Source organism: Pelobates fuscus, chromosome 4 (genome assembly GCF_036172605.1).
Source record: "Pelobates fuscus isolate aPelFus1 chromosome 4, aPelFus1.pri, whole genome shotgun sequence".
NCBI classification, from domain to species: Eukaryota; Metazoa; Chordata; class Amphibia; order Anura; family Pelobatidae; genus Pelobates; species Pelobates fuscus.
This window is the reverse complement of record NC_086320.1, coordinates 307,038,092-307,051,528: the sequence shown is the minus strand read 5'-3', so window position 1 is coordinate 307,051,528 and position 13,437 is coordinate 307,038,092. Positions and strand designations below refer to the sequence as shown.

The 13,437-nt window shown below is 43.9% G+C and overlaps 1 protein-coding gene across 1 annotated transcript in view; it reads right to left on the bottom strand.

The window, feature by feature from the left end:
• The window catches only part of GGCT (gamma-glutamylcyclotransferase), a 31,554-nt gene that overhangs the window by 1,962 nt on the left and 16,155 nt on the right, over positions 1 to 13,437 (bottom strand). The window contains exons 2-3 of the mRNA XM_063450687.1: positions 7,995 to 8,140; positions 7,413 to 7,545 (exon numbers count right to left, since the gene is read on the bottom strand). Coding sequence (XP_063306757.1) covers positions 7,413 to 7,545; positions 7,995 to 8,140 — 279 coding nt within the window. The remainder of the gene's footprint in view (positions 1 to 7,412; positions 7,546 to 7,994; positions 8,141 to 13,437) is intronic.

The following is a 13,437-nucleotide window of genomic DNA, read 5'->3' as shown; positions in this document are numbered from 1 at the left end:
GGAGGACATCCAGTCAGAGATGGAAGAAAGGCAAGCAGTGACACGTTGCAGGACAGAAAGGGGAGAGGTCCAGGGAGGAGAGATATAGCTGCGTGTCATCAGCGTACAGGTGGTAGCGGAATCCAAAAGAGGTAATAAGTTTGCCAAGAGAGGCAGTATAAAGAGAAAATAGAAGGGGACCAAGGGCGGAGCCTTGGGGGACTCCAACCGAGACAGGGCGGGGGGAGGAGGTATCATTAGAAAAGGAGACACTGAATGAGCGTTGGGAGAGATAAGAGGTAAACCACGAGAGGACAGAGTCACAGAGACCAAGTGATTGAAGAGTTTGAAGAAGGAGAGCATGATCAACGGTGTCAAAGGCCGCTGAGAGGTCAAGAAGAATTAGTATGGAGTAGTGGCCTTTGGATTTAGCTGTGATTAGGTCGTTAGTAACTTTGATAAGGGCAGTCTCAGTAGAGTGGAGAGGGCGGAAGCCAGATTGAAGGGGGTCAAGGAGAGAGTTGGAATTGAGGAAATGAGACACACGGGTAAAGACAAGTCTTTCCAGAAGCTTTGAGGAAAAAGGGAGCAGGGATATGGGACGATAGTTAAAGAGGGTGGATGGGTCGAGGGATGTTTTTTTTAGTATAGGTACTACAGTGGCATGTTTAAGGTCAGCAGGGATGATGCCAGAGGAGAGCGAGCAGTTGAAGATGTGTGTTAGAGAAGGCACGAGACAAGTGGAGAGAGATCTGATAAGGTGAGATGGGACAGGATCGAGCGGGCAAGTGGTGGGGCGAGAGGAGCAAAGAAGAGCAGCCACCTCTTGGTCAGTAGCTGGGGAGAATGTCTGAAGGGTAGGAAAGGCATGATCTATGTGTGGTTGAGAAACAGAAAGGCAAGGAGGGGAGAATTCTTTCCTTAGCTGTTCAATCTTGTCAGTGAAGTAACATGCAAAGTTATCAGCAGTAAGGTTAGTTTTGGGGGTGGCCACAGCAGGGCGAAGAAGAGAATTAAAGGTGTCAAAGAGACGCTTGAGGTTGCGAGAACATGAACTAATGAGAGAGGAAAAATAGGACTGTTTGGCAAGGGCAAGGGCTGCACTGTATGAACACAATATGAATCTATAATGGAGAAAGTCTGATTGGGTACGAGACTTCCTCGTGGCGCTGCAGTGTTCAAGGCAGATGTAAGAGTAGAGTTATATATGGAGATGGCCAGTGAAGGACAGGAGAGGGAAGGGATGGACAGCAGTCGTGAATTAATGTCAGCTGACAACTGTTGGAGATCAAGAGAATTAAGGTCCATCCTGAGTTGAGGGGGGTTAGGCTGAGGTTGTTGGGTGAGGGGGTATGCGAGAGCAAATGATAAGAGGTGGTGATCAGAGAGTTGATATGGAGTGTTGCAGATATTAGATACTGTACATGCATAAGTGAAGATTAGGTCAAGGGTATTGCCAGCTACATGGGTGGGAGAATGTGCCCACTGCGATAGCCCGAGGGAGGAAGTAATTGAAAGTAGTTTAGTGGCTGCAGAGGACAAAGGTGGGTTTATAGGAATATTGAAGTCCCCGAGAATTAGGGATGGAATGTTAGAAGAGAGGAAATAGGGTAGCCAGGCAGCAAAGTGGTCAAGGAAGAGAAGAGGGGAACCAGGGGGACGGTAAATAACAGCAATGTTAGCAGAGAAGGGTTTGAAAAGGCGAATTGAGTGTATTTCAAATGACGGGAAAGAGAGGGAAGGGGGGGTGGGAAGAGGTTTAAAAGAGCAGTGAGGGGAGAGGAGAAACCCAACACCATCACCTTTACATTCAGAGTTTCTTGGGTTGTGGGTAAGTTGGAGACCACCGAAGGACAAAGATGCAGGGGTGGCAGTGTCAGAGGAGGAGAGCCAGGATTCTGTTAAGGCTAGTAAATCTATGGAACGAGAGATGAAGAAGTCATGGACAGCAGTGGATTTAGTTATATTGCAAACAGAGCGTGCGTTCCAGAGGGCAGTATTGAAGGAGGATTTAGAGGAACATGAGATGGGTATGAGATTAGTGTGGATCCTTGGGTTAGTATGTGCTGAGTTTGTTGAGAGGGGACTGGGGTTTGGAGAGACATCACCAGCTGCTAGGAGCAGAAGGATAGAAAGGAAGTGAAGGTGGGAGTAGGATTTGAAAGTTTTGTAGGAGGGTATGTATGTAGAGGATTTAGGAGGAGTTGGTGGAGATAGGCTGGAAAGGTATGTGTAGAGTGCATGGGATGAATAGAGAGGGGAGGGGAGTAAGGTGGAAGTAATGATGATGGTGTTGCCAGGGACAGGTGAGTGAAAGGATCGGGATATTTTAGTGATGAGAGAAGTTAGTGTTAAAGTGAAAAATAGAAGGGAGAACATTAAAGAAAATGTGTATTATATAGATATCTAGATCATATATACAAACACACACAAATATCAATGAGTGTTTAAGCCAATGTAAGGATGCAGTGTGTTAAATGAATTCAGGTGAGGAGAGGTTTAGTGAGGTTTAGTGGTGTGTTAAGGAAACCAGCTGATGTGCACTATCTATAAGTAAGTTGTTGACCATGGGGTGGGATGGTGTGGGGAGGGTAGGGTGGGCAATCTTCCAGAGATGATACCTCTGCTCTGAAGATTCAGCAGGACTTGGTTGCTTGGGAGTGCTGGGTGTTAATGCTTTTTTAAGGGGCCCAGTCTGGTCCTTATTGAAGCCAAACTGCATCATCAAGGAGTTTGGGACGCAAAATATCTGTTACCAGAGAGCGATCTTCTTCCTCAGTTAAGGAAATAACTACAGTAAAGCTACCAAGGAGAGAAGTAAAGAAGTAGGGTCCCTTCTGTTAGGTTGGGCCACAATTTACAAAGAGATCACGATTACCTGTAGTGACCACCATGGTCTGAAAAGGGTCTCCTGCATACCCGCCTGTATTGGGTGTGTAAAATTCCCATGAAAATAAAATGTGTGATATTCACAGAAAGAATTGTCATTTTGGTTTATTAATTTGTTCCAAAAATAATTTTTGTTCTTTCTTAAATTTGTTAACATACCTATTAGGATCACGTGAAATTCCTTAAGTTTTTTTGTTTATTTAACTAATTTTGTTTAACCATTAATCTCATGAAAACGATTGCATCACAATTATCCATCATTAAAGTAATAATAAGTCCCTCACTGCACTATGAGCGAATGGTGTTCATTTGCCCAAAAATGAATGTATATGTCTAATAAATAAAACCAGTGAATGCAACGGAGGTTGGTGTTAAAATGGTTAAATTAAAAGTTTAAAAATGCTGTCAGTTAAATAGCCAAATACATACTTTTTTTTTTTTTATTCTTAATTTTTTTTATTTTGGTGCAACATTTTGATTTGGTTGTCTGCCTGCGTTAGTGGAGGTGAGCTGTTGGTTATAGGTGGCTTGTTTGGGTTGGTTACCCCTAGCCAAGGGGAGTGCGGGGGGGGGGAGGGTTATCTGGCGCCCTGTGGTTGGACGTGTAGTGTGTTGTCTCTCATTGGTTTAGAGCTTAGGTATCCTCTACCAGTGCATCAGTAGCCTAAAGTGTTTGGGTTTTTATAACAAGGGGTAACGAGTTAAGAAAATAAAACATAGGTAAAGTCTCTGTAAGAAGATGTTGTGTGCAACAGTCACGTTGACAAAGCCTGCGGTATTTGTCTGCTTCAATCATGGTACAGGGTGTTGTGATCTGCTGGGTCTTGGTTCCGGCTGGGCGGCATTCCTGGGGTCTTGTGCCGGGTTGGGTAGTCTCAAGGTGGTTAGGAGGGTAGGTGCTTCCTCCACGGAGGTCAGGACATGGGTAGTCCCGTCTTGGGTTACCTCCAATGTCCCGTTAGCGCCCCATTTGTATGCGATTCCTGCTGCTCAGAGTTTTGTAGTGAGTGGTCCATAGGATTTGCGCCACATAAGGGTGGCTTTTGATAAGTCCTGGAAGAGCGTTCTCAAACAGCAGTGGTGTCTTGCCTTTCAGCCCCGCCATTATATGTAGTTTGTCTTGCACTGTGGCACATCTGAGAATGACGTCTCTAGCCGTTGGGGACTTTAGGTGGGGAGGGGTAGGCAGGCGATACACCCCATCTACGGTCGTTTTCTTAACCGCTGTGTGTGGGATTATTGTAGCTAGGAGGCGTCTGGTGTGGTGCCGATATCTCCGCGGGGATGCCCCTGATTTTAAGTTAAGAGCGTTCCATGTTTGACATTTTGAATGACAGGTGCGTTTGTTGTTGCTGGATTTGTTTGATGAAGTCTTCCATTGCGTTTATGTGAGCGTGTACTGTCACTACTTCAGCCTCTGTGGCTCTCACCTTTTCAGTGACCGTGCATAGTTCTGTCTTGAGGAGGGCTGAGTCAGCTGCTAGGAGTTTGTGGATTTCTGCTAATAGGAGCTTTAAGTCACGTTTGGTGGTTGGTGCAGAGTCGTCTGGGGACTCCAGCAGCGGTTGCAGCGGTGCTTGTGAATGCCCTGGTGAGTTAGGCCTGGGTTGTGGTGGGTTGTGCTCCCTTTCTGGCTGTGCTTCCCATGGGGGTCCCTGTAATTCTGGGCTTTGTTGTGCCTGGGTGTGTATCTTCTCTAGCTGCGGTGGTTGGTGCTGCCCAGAGGGTTCAGACCCCTGCTGGCCTGTTTTGGGTGTCTGAGGTAGCTCAGGTGAATCTGGCTTTTGTCGGGTTGTGGTAGATGTCTGGGTAACCTCTGGCGTTGCTGCCGGGGGTGTGGGTTTAGGCTGGGTGGGTTTTTGAAGCAAAGTCCCGATATCCCTGCCCCCGGCCGTACCTTGTGGCTTTTGTGACCGGCGTCCCATCGCTGGTATGTGAGCCTGAGTGTTGGATAGGTCCGGGGAGTAGGAGGTGTCTGTGTGTTCCGCCGGGTATCTGCTCAACAGGTCCTCTAAGCCCTGGATGGTTGGGGTGTAGTAGGCCCCGATCTTGCATCTCTGTTTCTGCAGCCTTTGTGGTTGAAAAAAAGGAATCGGGAGACGTGGCTCTTCGCGCTGATGCCGGTCGTGTATGTGGCGATGCTGGATGGGTCAGGGAGAGGCTAATATTTGGTGGTTTTTGTCCGCAGATTGAGGGAGCTGATTAAAATGGCGTCCGTTCGTGTCGGCTTGCTAGCCCTGCCCCCAAATACATACTTTTTGTGACTACTATGAAAGTTCTAACCTCATCATGCCAAATTTTACAAAGTTTTACCTTTAAAACTGTAATTCACTCCTGGCAATATTTGTTGTATAAGTTCTAAAAAATTTGCAGAAATCATAGACATATTATATTGGGCTTTTAACAATGATGACTAATTAGTGAATCTATTTTGAGACATGTTTCTTGATCTGCACTTGTACACGTAGAAATTCCTAAAGGCAAAACTGAACCTCCCCCCCCTTTTTTTCTTTCTTTTCTTTAAAATGTTATTCATGTTTAATGTTTTGCTATATATACAAATGGGGTACCAAAAGGAAATACTGTTTCTCCTTTAACCCCTTAAGGACCAAACTTCTGGAATAAAAGGGAATCATGACATGTCACACATGTCATGTGTCCTTAAGGGGTTAAAGGAACACCATAACACTAGGATTACAAATATGTATTCCTAACGCTGTAAGGTCTCCTTATTTCGTTTAGACATCCTCAAACTTAAAAAAATATATATTATTTTTACTGATTTACTTCCTATTTTTCCACCATCACTCCTCCTACCGCAATGTTTCACTGCCTTCTTGTCCAGTCCAATGCCTCTCATAGAGAAGCACTGTGGATGAGAAGCACATGCTCGACAAGCGCCATGTGCACATCAAGTCAAATGCTTTTATAAGAAAGCACTGAATCCAATTATCAGTATTTGATAATATTCAAGTCAAACTCAGTTATGGTTTTAACGGAGTAAAAGAGAATAGATGGTCTGGCGAGACATGAGAGATGGCAGTGTCACATAAGGGTTTGGAGAGCTCCCCTCATGGGGGTTAGGCGAATTGCAGACGGTAGATGGGGGTGGCAGCCCAAGGCCTCTCCCGTTTCCAGCCGGTTATTCGTCCTTCAACTCTCCCTGTCCCCTTTCCTTACCCCCCTACTTTTTTTCCCTTCATCTTCTTTCTTTCTCATCTCATTTACCTCTTTCCCTCACTATCTATTATTACTTTTACTCTTTTACCATCCAGGACAGCTGTAATGCAGTACCGAACAGGCTTTACTTTGCAGCTTGCGGAATGTGTTGGCAGTCGACAGGTGCAGGAAATTCTTCTAATGGGACGGGACTGCTACTTTTAACCAGTTCACCCAGTTTTCCATATGGCTAATATATACCACAGGGATTGAAGACTGTCTGATCCGCAATCAAACACGTAGAGCTGGGGTTTCATACATTACGATAGTGGGGTTCATTATATCTACAGTTTAGCGGCAAGGTCATGTTTGAAAGACAGTTTTCTTAGGCCATGCAATGGATACATGAACATTCTCATGGAAGGAACTCCTCAGTGATTTTAGTGCAGCAAACAGCCCTGAGTAAACTATAAGGCTTAAGCACAGTGGCACTGGTATACAATTGTGGATACTTCATGGATCCCTGCTTGAGGTGGTGTCCTGACCCCCATGAGTTTAACTGCAACACAAACCGTTCAAAGAACTTCCTTTTTCATGTGGGTTTTATGGTCTTCTGTTATCCGTGTTATGGGTTACATTTGTTCATATTTTGCACTCTTACCACAATGTCATCTCACTTTAATGATGTACTCTTTGTATTTCTCTAACAATATCCACTAAAAAAGAGGTTGACAGAAAAAACAAAAACAAACAACTCCGTGATGTCGGGAGTACCGGTAGAGGCTGTCTGAAAGACAGCCGCTAGAGGTGTGTTTAGCCTTACAGTCAAAAAGGTCATTTTTTAGATTACAGTGCTAAAAATGTCACAGCCACTGACACCAGATTACTTAATTGAGATGAAGTTATCCAAGTCCCTTTAGTGTCCCTTACATATAATATGTATGGGTGTACGTAAGCAAAACGGTTAAGTTGTGGTAGAAGAACATATGGCAAAAAGTGCCAAAAGGACGTTGATCAAAAACAAGTTACATCTCAAAAAAAGCCTTGGTCCTTAAGGGGTTAAGAAAATGTAAATGTTTCCCATCACGCATTTCAACACATGTTCTAAATCAGTGGTCCTCAAACTCCGAATCCCCAGATGTTGCTGAACTACAACTCCCATGATTCTCTGGCTATCTATGCAATTCAAAGAATCATGGGAGTTGTAGTTCAGCAACATCTGGGGGGGCGGAGTTTGAGGACCCCTGATCTAAATTAATAAACAATGCTACCATAACAACAAAGCACAAACAACAAAGACACACATTTATTGTTTTTTAAATGAATACAAAGGATGTAGTTGCTCTAGCTATGGCTTGGCTCAGTGTCATAGTTTATACACATACCTGTTTGTACTGGGGGGACGTGAGTCCGTAAACACATTTATTCATTTGGTAGCACCGGCAGATGAGATCTCCTCCCGCTGTCTGGACTTTAATCTCAATTGGTTCATAAATGCCCTTGTGAACACCTTCCTGTCTACAGAACAAAAGCCAAACAATTTTACTGGGATGTTTTAACAGGATACATCAAATAAATGAGACGGTCAGCAAGGTATAGGAATCTCCAACACTAGGGAAATGATGTATTACTGGTCCTTAGAGGTGGCTGTACTTAAACATAAACATGCATTCCTCTCCCTATAGTGTTAAGAACACATGTTAGGTCCCCGTCCACCACCACCTCACCCTTTTAAATAGCACTTTTAAATAGAGTTAAAACTTACTTTTATTCCAGCGCCGCGTGGGTTTGCTGGTGATGGCTCCGCACCCGTTCCGTCTCCATGGCTTTAATCATCAGAATTGAATCTCAGCCAATCCAATGCTTTCCCAGAGGAAAGCATTGGGAGGCTAAGGTGCACTTTGGCAAAATGCCACTCTGCGCCAATCAGCATCTCCAACTTTGTGCAGTATTATCCATTTACTTACATGTCCAAAGAGTTCAAAGAAGAAATGCCCATTTTCCATACAACACCCCAGACTTCATCTCCTTCACTCTCCACCACAGTAGCCACTCCTCCGTGCCACCTGGAACTCATGTTACCTTCAGAGGTGCCAAAAGCAAGCTTGAAATTCTGAAAGAAAAAGGAGCCATGTCTGTTTAGAACGATCAGGTGTGTGAAGACTGCCTTAGCAAGCATAGTAACAACAGGTAAATTAGAAACCTAACCTTACTTCCCATCCTCTACTCCACATTGGATTTTACAGCCCATTGTTCCCATTGTTATGAGGTGCAAATCCTACTTGTTCTCTAATTGCACTTTCAGCTTTTTCAATATTCTTTTTTACATCTCTGTGTTAATATTGACATACCTGCAGCTTTCTTCTCAGTAACTCAGATGATATTGTAACTACACTATGTCAGTTGCATCATGGGGTACACTTAGTTACACTATCTCAGACGCCTAACCACACTCAGGGCTGGCCTTATGCCATTAGGCTCCCTGTGCGAAAAGTCTTCACATCGCGCCCCCCCCCCCCCCCCCCCACCAAGTTGCCTGTATACAGTCACACACACAGGCACAGGCAGACAGTCACACAAACAGTTACAAGCAGACAGTCAGACATGCTCAGTTACAGGTAGACATTCAGATACGCTCAGTTACATGCAGACAGTCACACACACACACAGTTACAGGCAGACAGTCACACATACTCAGTTACAGGCAAACAGTCACAGAGCCAAACACACAGTTAAAGGAAGACAGTCACACACAGTTACAGGCACACAATCACGAACAGTCACACATACTCCATTACAAGCAGACAGTAATACACACTCGGTTACAGGCACGCAGACACTCACGCTGATAGGCACTCACACTCCGTTAAAGGCAGACAGTCACACATACAGGCACAAACAACAGTACAGCTACACAATTGGAGTCACACACAGTCAGTCACACACACAGGCAGACAGTCACACACACAGGCAGACTGTCACACACACACACACAAACACAGACTTACCTTTTTCCATTATGGCTGGAAGGGGGAGTGGATGCAGTTGGTTGTTGGGGAAGCACGGACTCCTTGATTCTTCTCTCTTCCTGTGCAGCGGTTACCAGGGGCTTTGGGTAGTTATTAGCCCCGCCTCGCGATAAGCCCCGCCGCTCGTTATGCCCTGCCTCGATTTTTTATTTTTTTAATAAACCCGGGTGTAGATTAATTAATCCTCCACCCGGGTACCTGTTTTATCTCCCCTGCACTCCTGTCACCTGCCACATGGCGCCCCCTGGTCCATGGCGCCCTGTGCGGCCGCACAGCTCGTACACCCCTAAGGCCGGCCCTGACCGCACTATGTCAGTTGCATCATGGTATACGCCTAACTACACTGTCAGTTGCATCACGGCATACCACTTAGCGGAAAAAAAATATTTGCATAATATTACACAAAAATATAACCTTCTACATATTTTTATACCACTACTGAAACCTGTATAAAACATACCTGCAAATTTCTCCTAAATAATGCCTGGATTAACTCCATTAATTCTAGCATATAATGTAATGCTAACCTTAATTTCAACCTTAACCAAATACTAAACCTAGCCCTACTCCAGGACGTCAAGGCACAGTGTGTGACAGCCAAATCACAGTGTTTGTATGTCTTAGCTGCCAGTATGGGTCTTCTAGTATTTTATTAAGATATCCTTGGCTCCTATTATGCTGCACTTTTTCTTTATTTCCCTCAGCAGCAAAGAAAAATAATATTAAATCAGTATAAAAAGAAACCAGTAAATAACATGAGAGGTATATCTTCCTAGCAACAGGAACAGCCAATCAGCATCCTCTTCATAGCATAATAGGTGGTGTCCAGTATACTACTTCCTCTTTCTTTGCTGCTCCCTCAGTTAAGTGACACTGGGTTCCACGGTTCTGAAACATGGGATCTTTTACTTTTATTCATATCATTAATGTGGTTAATATAGTTATTAAATTTTAATTATAATATTTTCACATTTATAAATATATTAGTTATTTCATTTTAACCTAATTTGATTTATTTACTTCATTTGCTTCAGTAATATATGCTTTATTGTATATCCTTTAATAATTTATTTCCACTCTGACCTCACTGGCCCCAGGATTGCCATCAGTTGGGGCTCAGGGACGTCTTTGAGGATCTTTATTCCCTGCACAGTGCCATCGTGCTGTTTTTTCCCTTCATTCATCTGTCTGGCCGCTGCTCTGCCCCCAACTGCCTGAAATCTGAGTTGGGGTTTAGTTATAGTGGTGCCTGGACAGCTCTTGCGTTTTCCTATTACAATTGCTATTTTTTCACTATTGTGAGTACTTTTATTCCCTTTCCTTGTCTATTTATTTATTTTTTACTTGAGGGTTACTTAACCCTTTCCTTTAGGTATTATTTTACTTTATTCATTCCCTTAGGTTTGTTTATATATTTATGATGCAGTCTGACAGAGACCTTTCTGTGCCTTCTGGGACTACAGCAAACATGCAGATTAATTTAGAAGCCTCTCCAGGTATCTCTGGAGATGAGACTGATTTTTTTCCGGCTGATTTTACTGCTCCTGCTGATATGCAGGCTTTAATTGACACTTCCATGTCAAAAGCAGTGACGAAGGCCCTGGTGTCAGTGATGGAGGTTATGTCTGATTCACTTTCACAGACATTTTCCCAGGCCCAGTTTCAGGCACAGAGATCGGCTCAGCCGACTACCCAGGCGGCAGTACCTGTACTCACACCTGCTCTGCTTAAGCCTGGCCGCAAGGCCTCATATAAGGCTAAACACTTCTCCAAACCAATAGAGATGGACAGTACCATACCTGTCACAGATGGGATGATTAATTTATCACGGCGCAAGAAAGACACTAGCAGGGCAAAATCTATTAGACTTTGGAAAAGGGCAAAAATCCAACTGAATTCTGAGTCTGAGCTCAGTGATATTGAGGAGGAGTCCCCTGAATCCTATATGGAGGATTTAAAAGATCTTTCTGATCCTGATTATGAAATAACTGATGGAGAGGATGCTAATCCTGCATAGGATACACGCCATATTAAACCTACCAAGATTGAGGTAGATCATGTGGCCTCAGGGGACACCGATAGGATCTTGGACCCTCAAGATGAACCCCTATTTGAACCTGATGACCTATGTCACCCAGTGTTTTCCTCAGACCACGTAGCCAAGTATAATGCATCCAGAGTCCGCAAGCCTTTTGAGAAGGTCAAAGTGAAATAAATTGCGGGCTGAATGCCCACACCGAACAGTCCCTGATGACGCATGTAAAACACTATCAGTCGATACCTAAGATCATTCAATTCCTGAGTAAAACAAGATGGAAGCCTACTAAAGGCTTATAGTTTTTGATTCAAAACTGTCAGAATAATATCCTGAACATCTTGGGCCCGGCAGCTAAGATCTTTGAAGCAGTAGAGGATGATCTAGAATTAGATCGCACCACCTTAAGTGGTTGGATCCATAGAGTGATCTGTTAAGTTGGCAGCGCCAACACTGCGGTTGCCACAGAGCGCCGCAAACCTGGAGGCACAAAATACAAAATTCTGACCTACATGGCTCGCAATTTCTGGCAATTCTGCCTGATGCACAGCATTTCAGTCACGGCAGAATACATTCAAGGTCTCTCCAACACTACGGCGGACTGGTATTCATGAGACTGGCTTTTTTGGTATTTATAGTCTTCCAAGACATCTGGAACATCTGGAATTTATTGGAAATAGACCTTTTCGCTTCTCATTTGAGTGCTCAACATCCCCGTTTTTTCAGTTGGAGACCAGGTTCGACAGCACTGGTTACGAATGCTTTCTCCCAAGATTGGTCATTTTGAAGGAATTATGCTTTTCCACCCTTTGCACTGATTCCCCGTTGCCTTTTCCATCTACGTCGACAATCCCGCACCCTGGTGAGGGTGGCTCCTCTATCGCCGTCCCAACCATGGTTCCCTCCTCTTCAGGATATGGCTACCGACCTTCCAAGTCTACTTCCACCTCTCAAGTGCCTTCTCCAGGATCCAGACGGTCTGCCTCATCCTCTTGTTCTCCAATGTCTCTTGCATCTCATGGTGTGGTTAATTTCAGGGCACCTTGGTCGGTCGAGGGAGTTTCGCAATCAGCTCTCTGACTTATTGAGGGTGCGTGGGCACCCGACACGAGACAGGCTTATAAATCTGCTTGGAGCAGATGGCATAGTTGGTGCATGAAATTAAATTTGGATCCCATTTCGGCTCCTTTTATGTTTGTCCTTCATTTCTTGACTTCTCTGTATGATGAAGGTAAAGCCTATCGCACTGTGAACCTTACCGTTCATCCGTTTCTGCTGATCATCAAAGTTTTGATGGGACACCTGTTGGTTGACATCCTGTTATATGTTGACTTCTCTGAGGAATTTGTTTTGCTCATCCATCCTTGCCACAATACTCTGTCTTGTGGGATGTCTCTATTGTTTTGAATTTTTTACTTGCAAGAGGGTTTCTGACGTACGAGCTCTTGATGTGGTTACTTGTTCCTTTACTCCAAAAGGAGTCCTCTTTGACATTTCTCGGAGGACAAAAACCTCCTCTAAAACTTTTATACCCAGCTTTCCCTGATAGATTTCTCCTTTGTCCTGTTGCATACTTATGGGAGTATGAACTTCGTCCCACTACGTTACGAAATCCTTTAAAACAGGAACTCTTCATGTTTTGTACCTATGTGTTTGTGCCTCAATCGGTTCATGGGGCAATGGCTTCTAAGGCTTCCTCGATTGGTTGTTGCTCAAAGTCCACATTCCATGATTTCTACTTTAGACCTATTCAACACTTCACAGGAAACATAATTTCACAGCTTTAAACTAGCACAATAGGAGCCTCAGTGTCTTAATAGAATTCACAAATTTCACTATTAACATGACGTAAAGTCACAAAGGCGAGTATTATCCCTCCCATCCCTAGTAAGTTGACTTCACGGTAAGTCTTTTTTGATTACTGGGTTTTATCCATGTTAATGACTGACAAGAGCTTATGGTTTGACGAAATTTCATGAATTTCATGTTATGAATTTCATGTTATGTATATATATATATATAATATTCCATGTAACGCGATTATAATGCATAAATCCAGTTTTACACTTTGATATTACCATATTCTCTTCTCTCTTCCAGCTTGACTTCGAAGTCCGGGTTAAGGCTTGCATACCCTCTTATTGGAGCCTCCCTTTTCATTTGGATTTGTTGTCCTTGTTCGGGATCGCAAGAAAGAGGAAGTAGTATACTGAACACCGCCTATTATGCTATGAAGAGGATGCTGATTGGCTATTCCTGTTGCTAGGACGATATACCTCAGATGTTATTTACTGGTTTCTTTTTATACTGATTTAATATTATTTTTCTTTGCTGCTGAGGGAAATA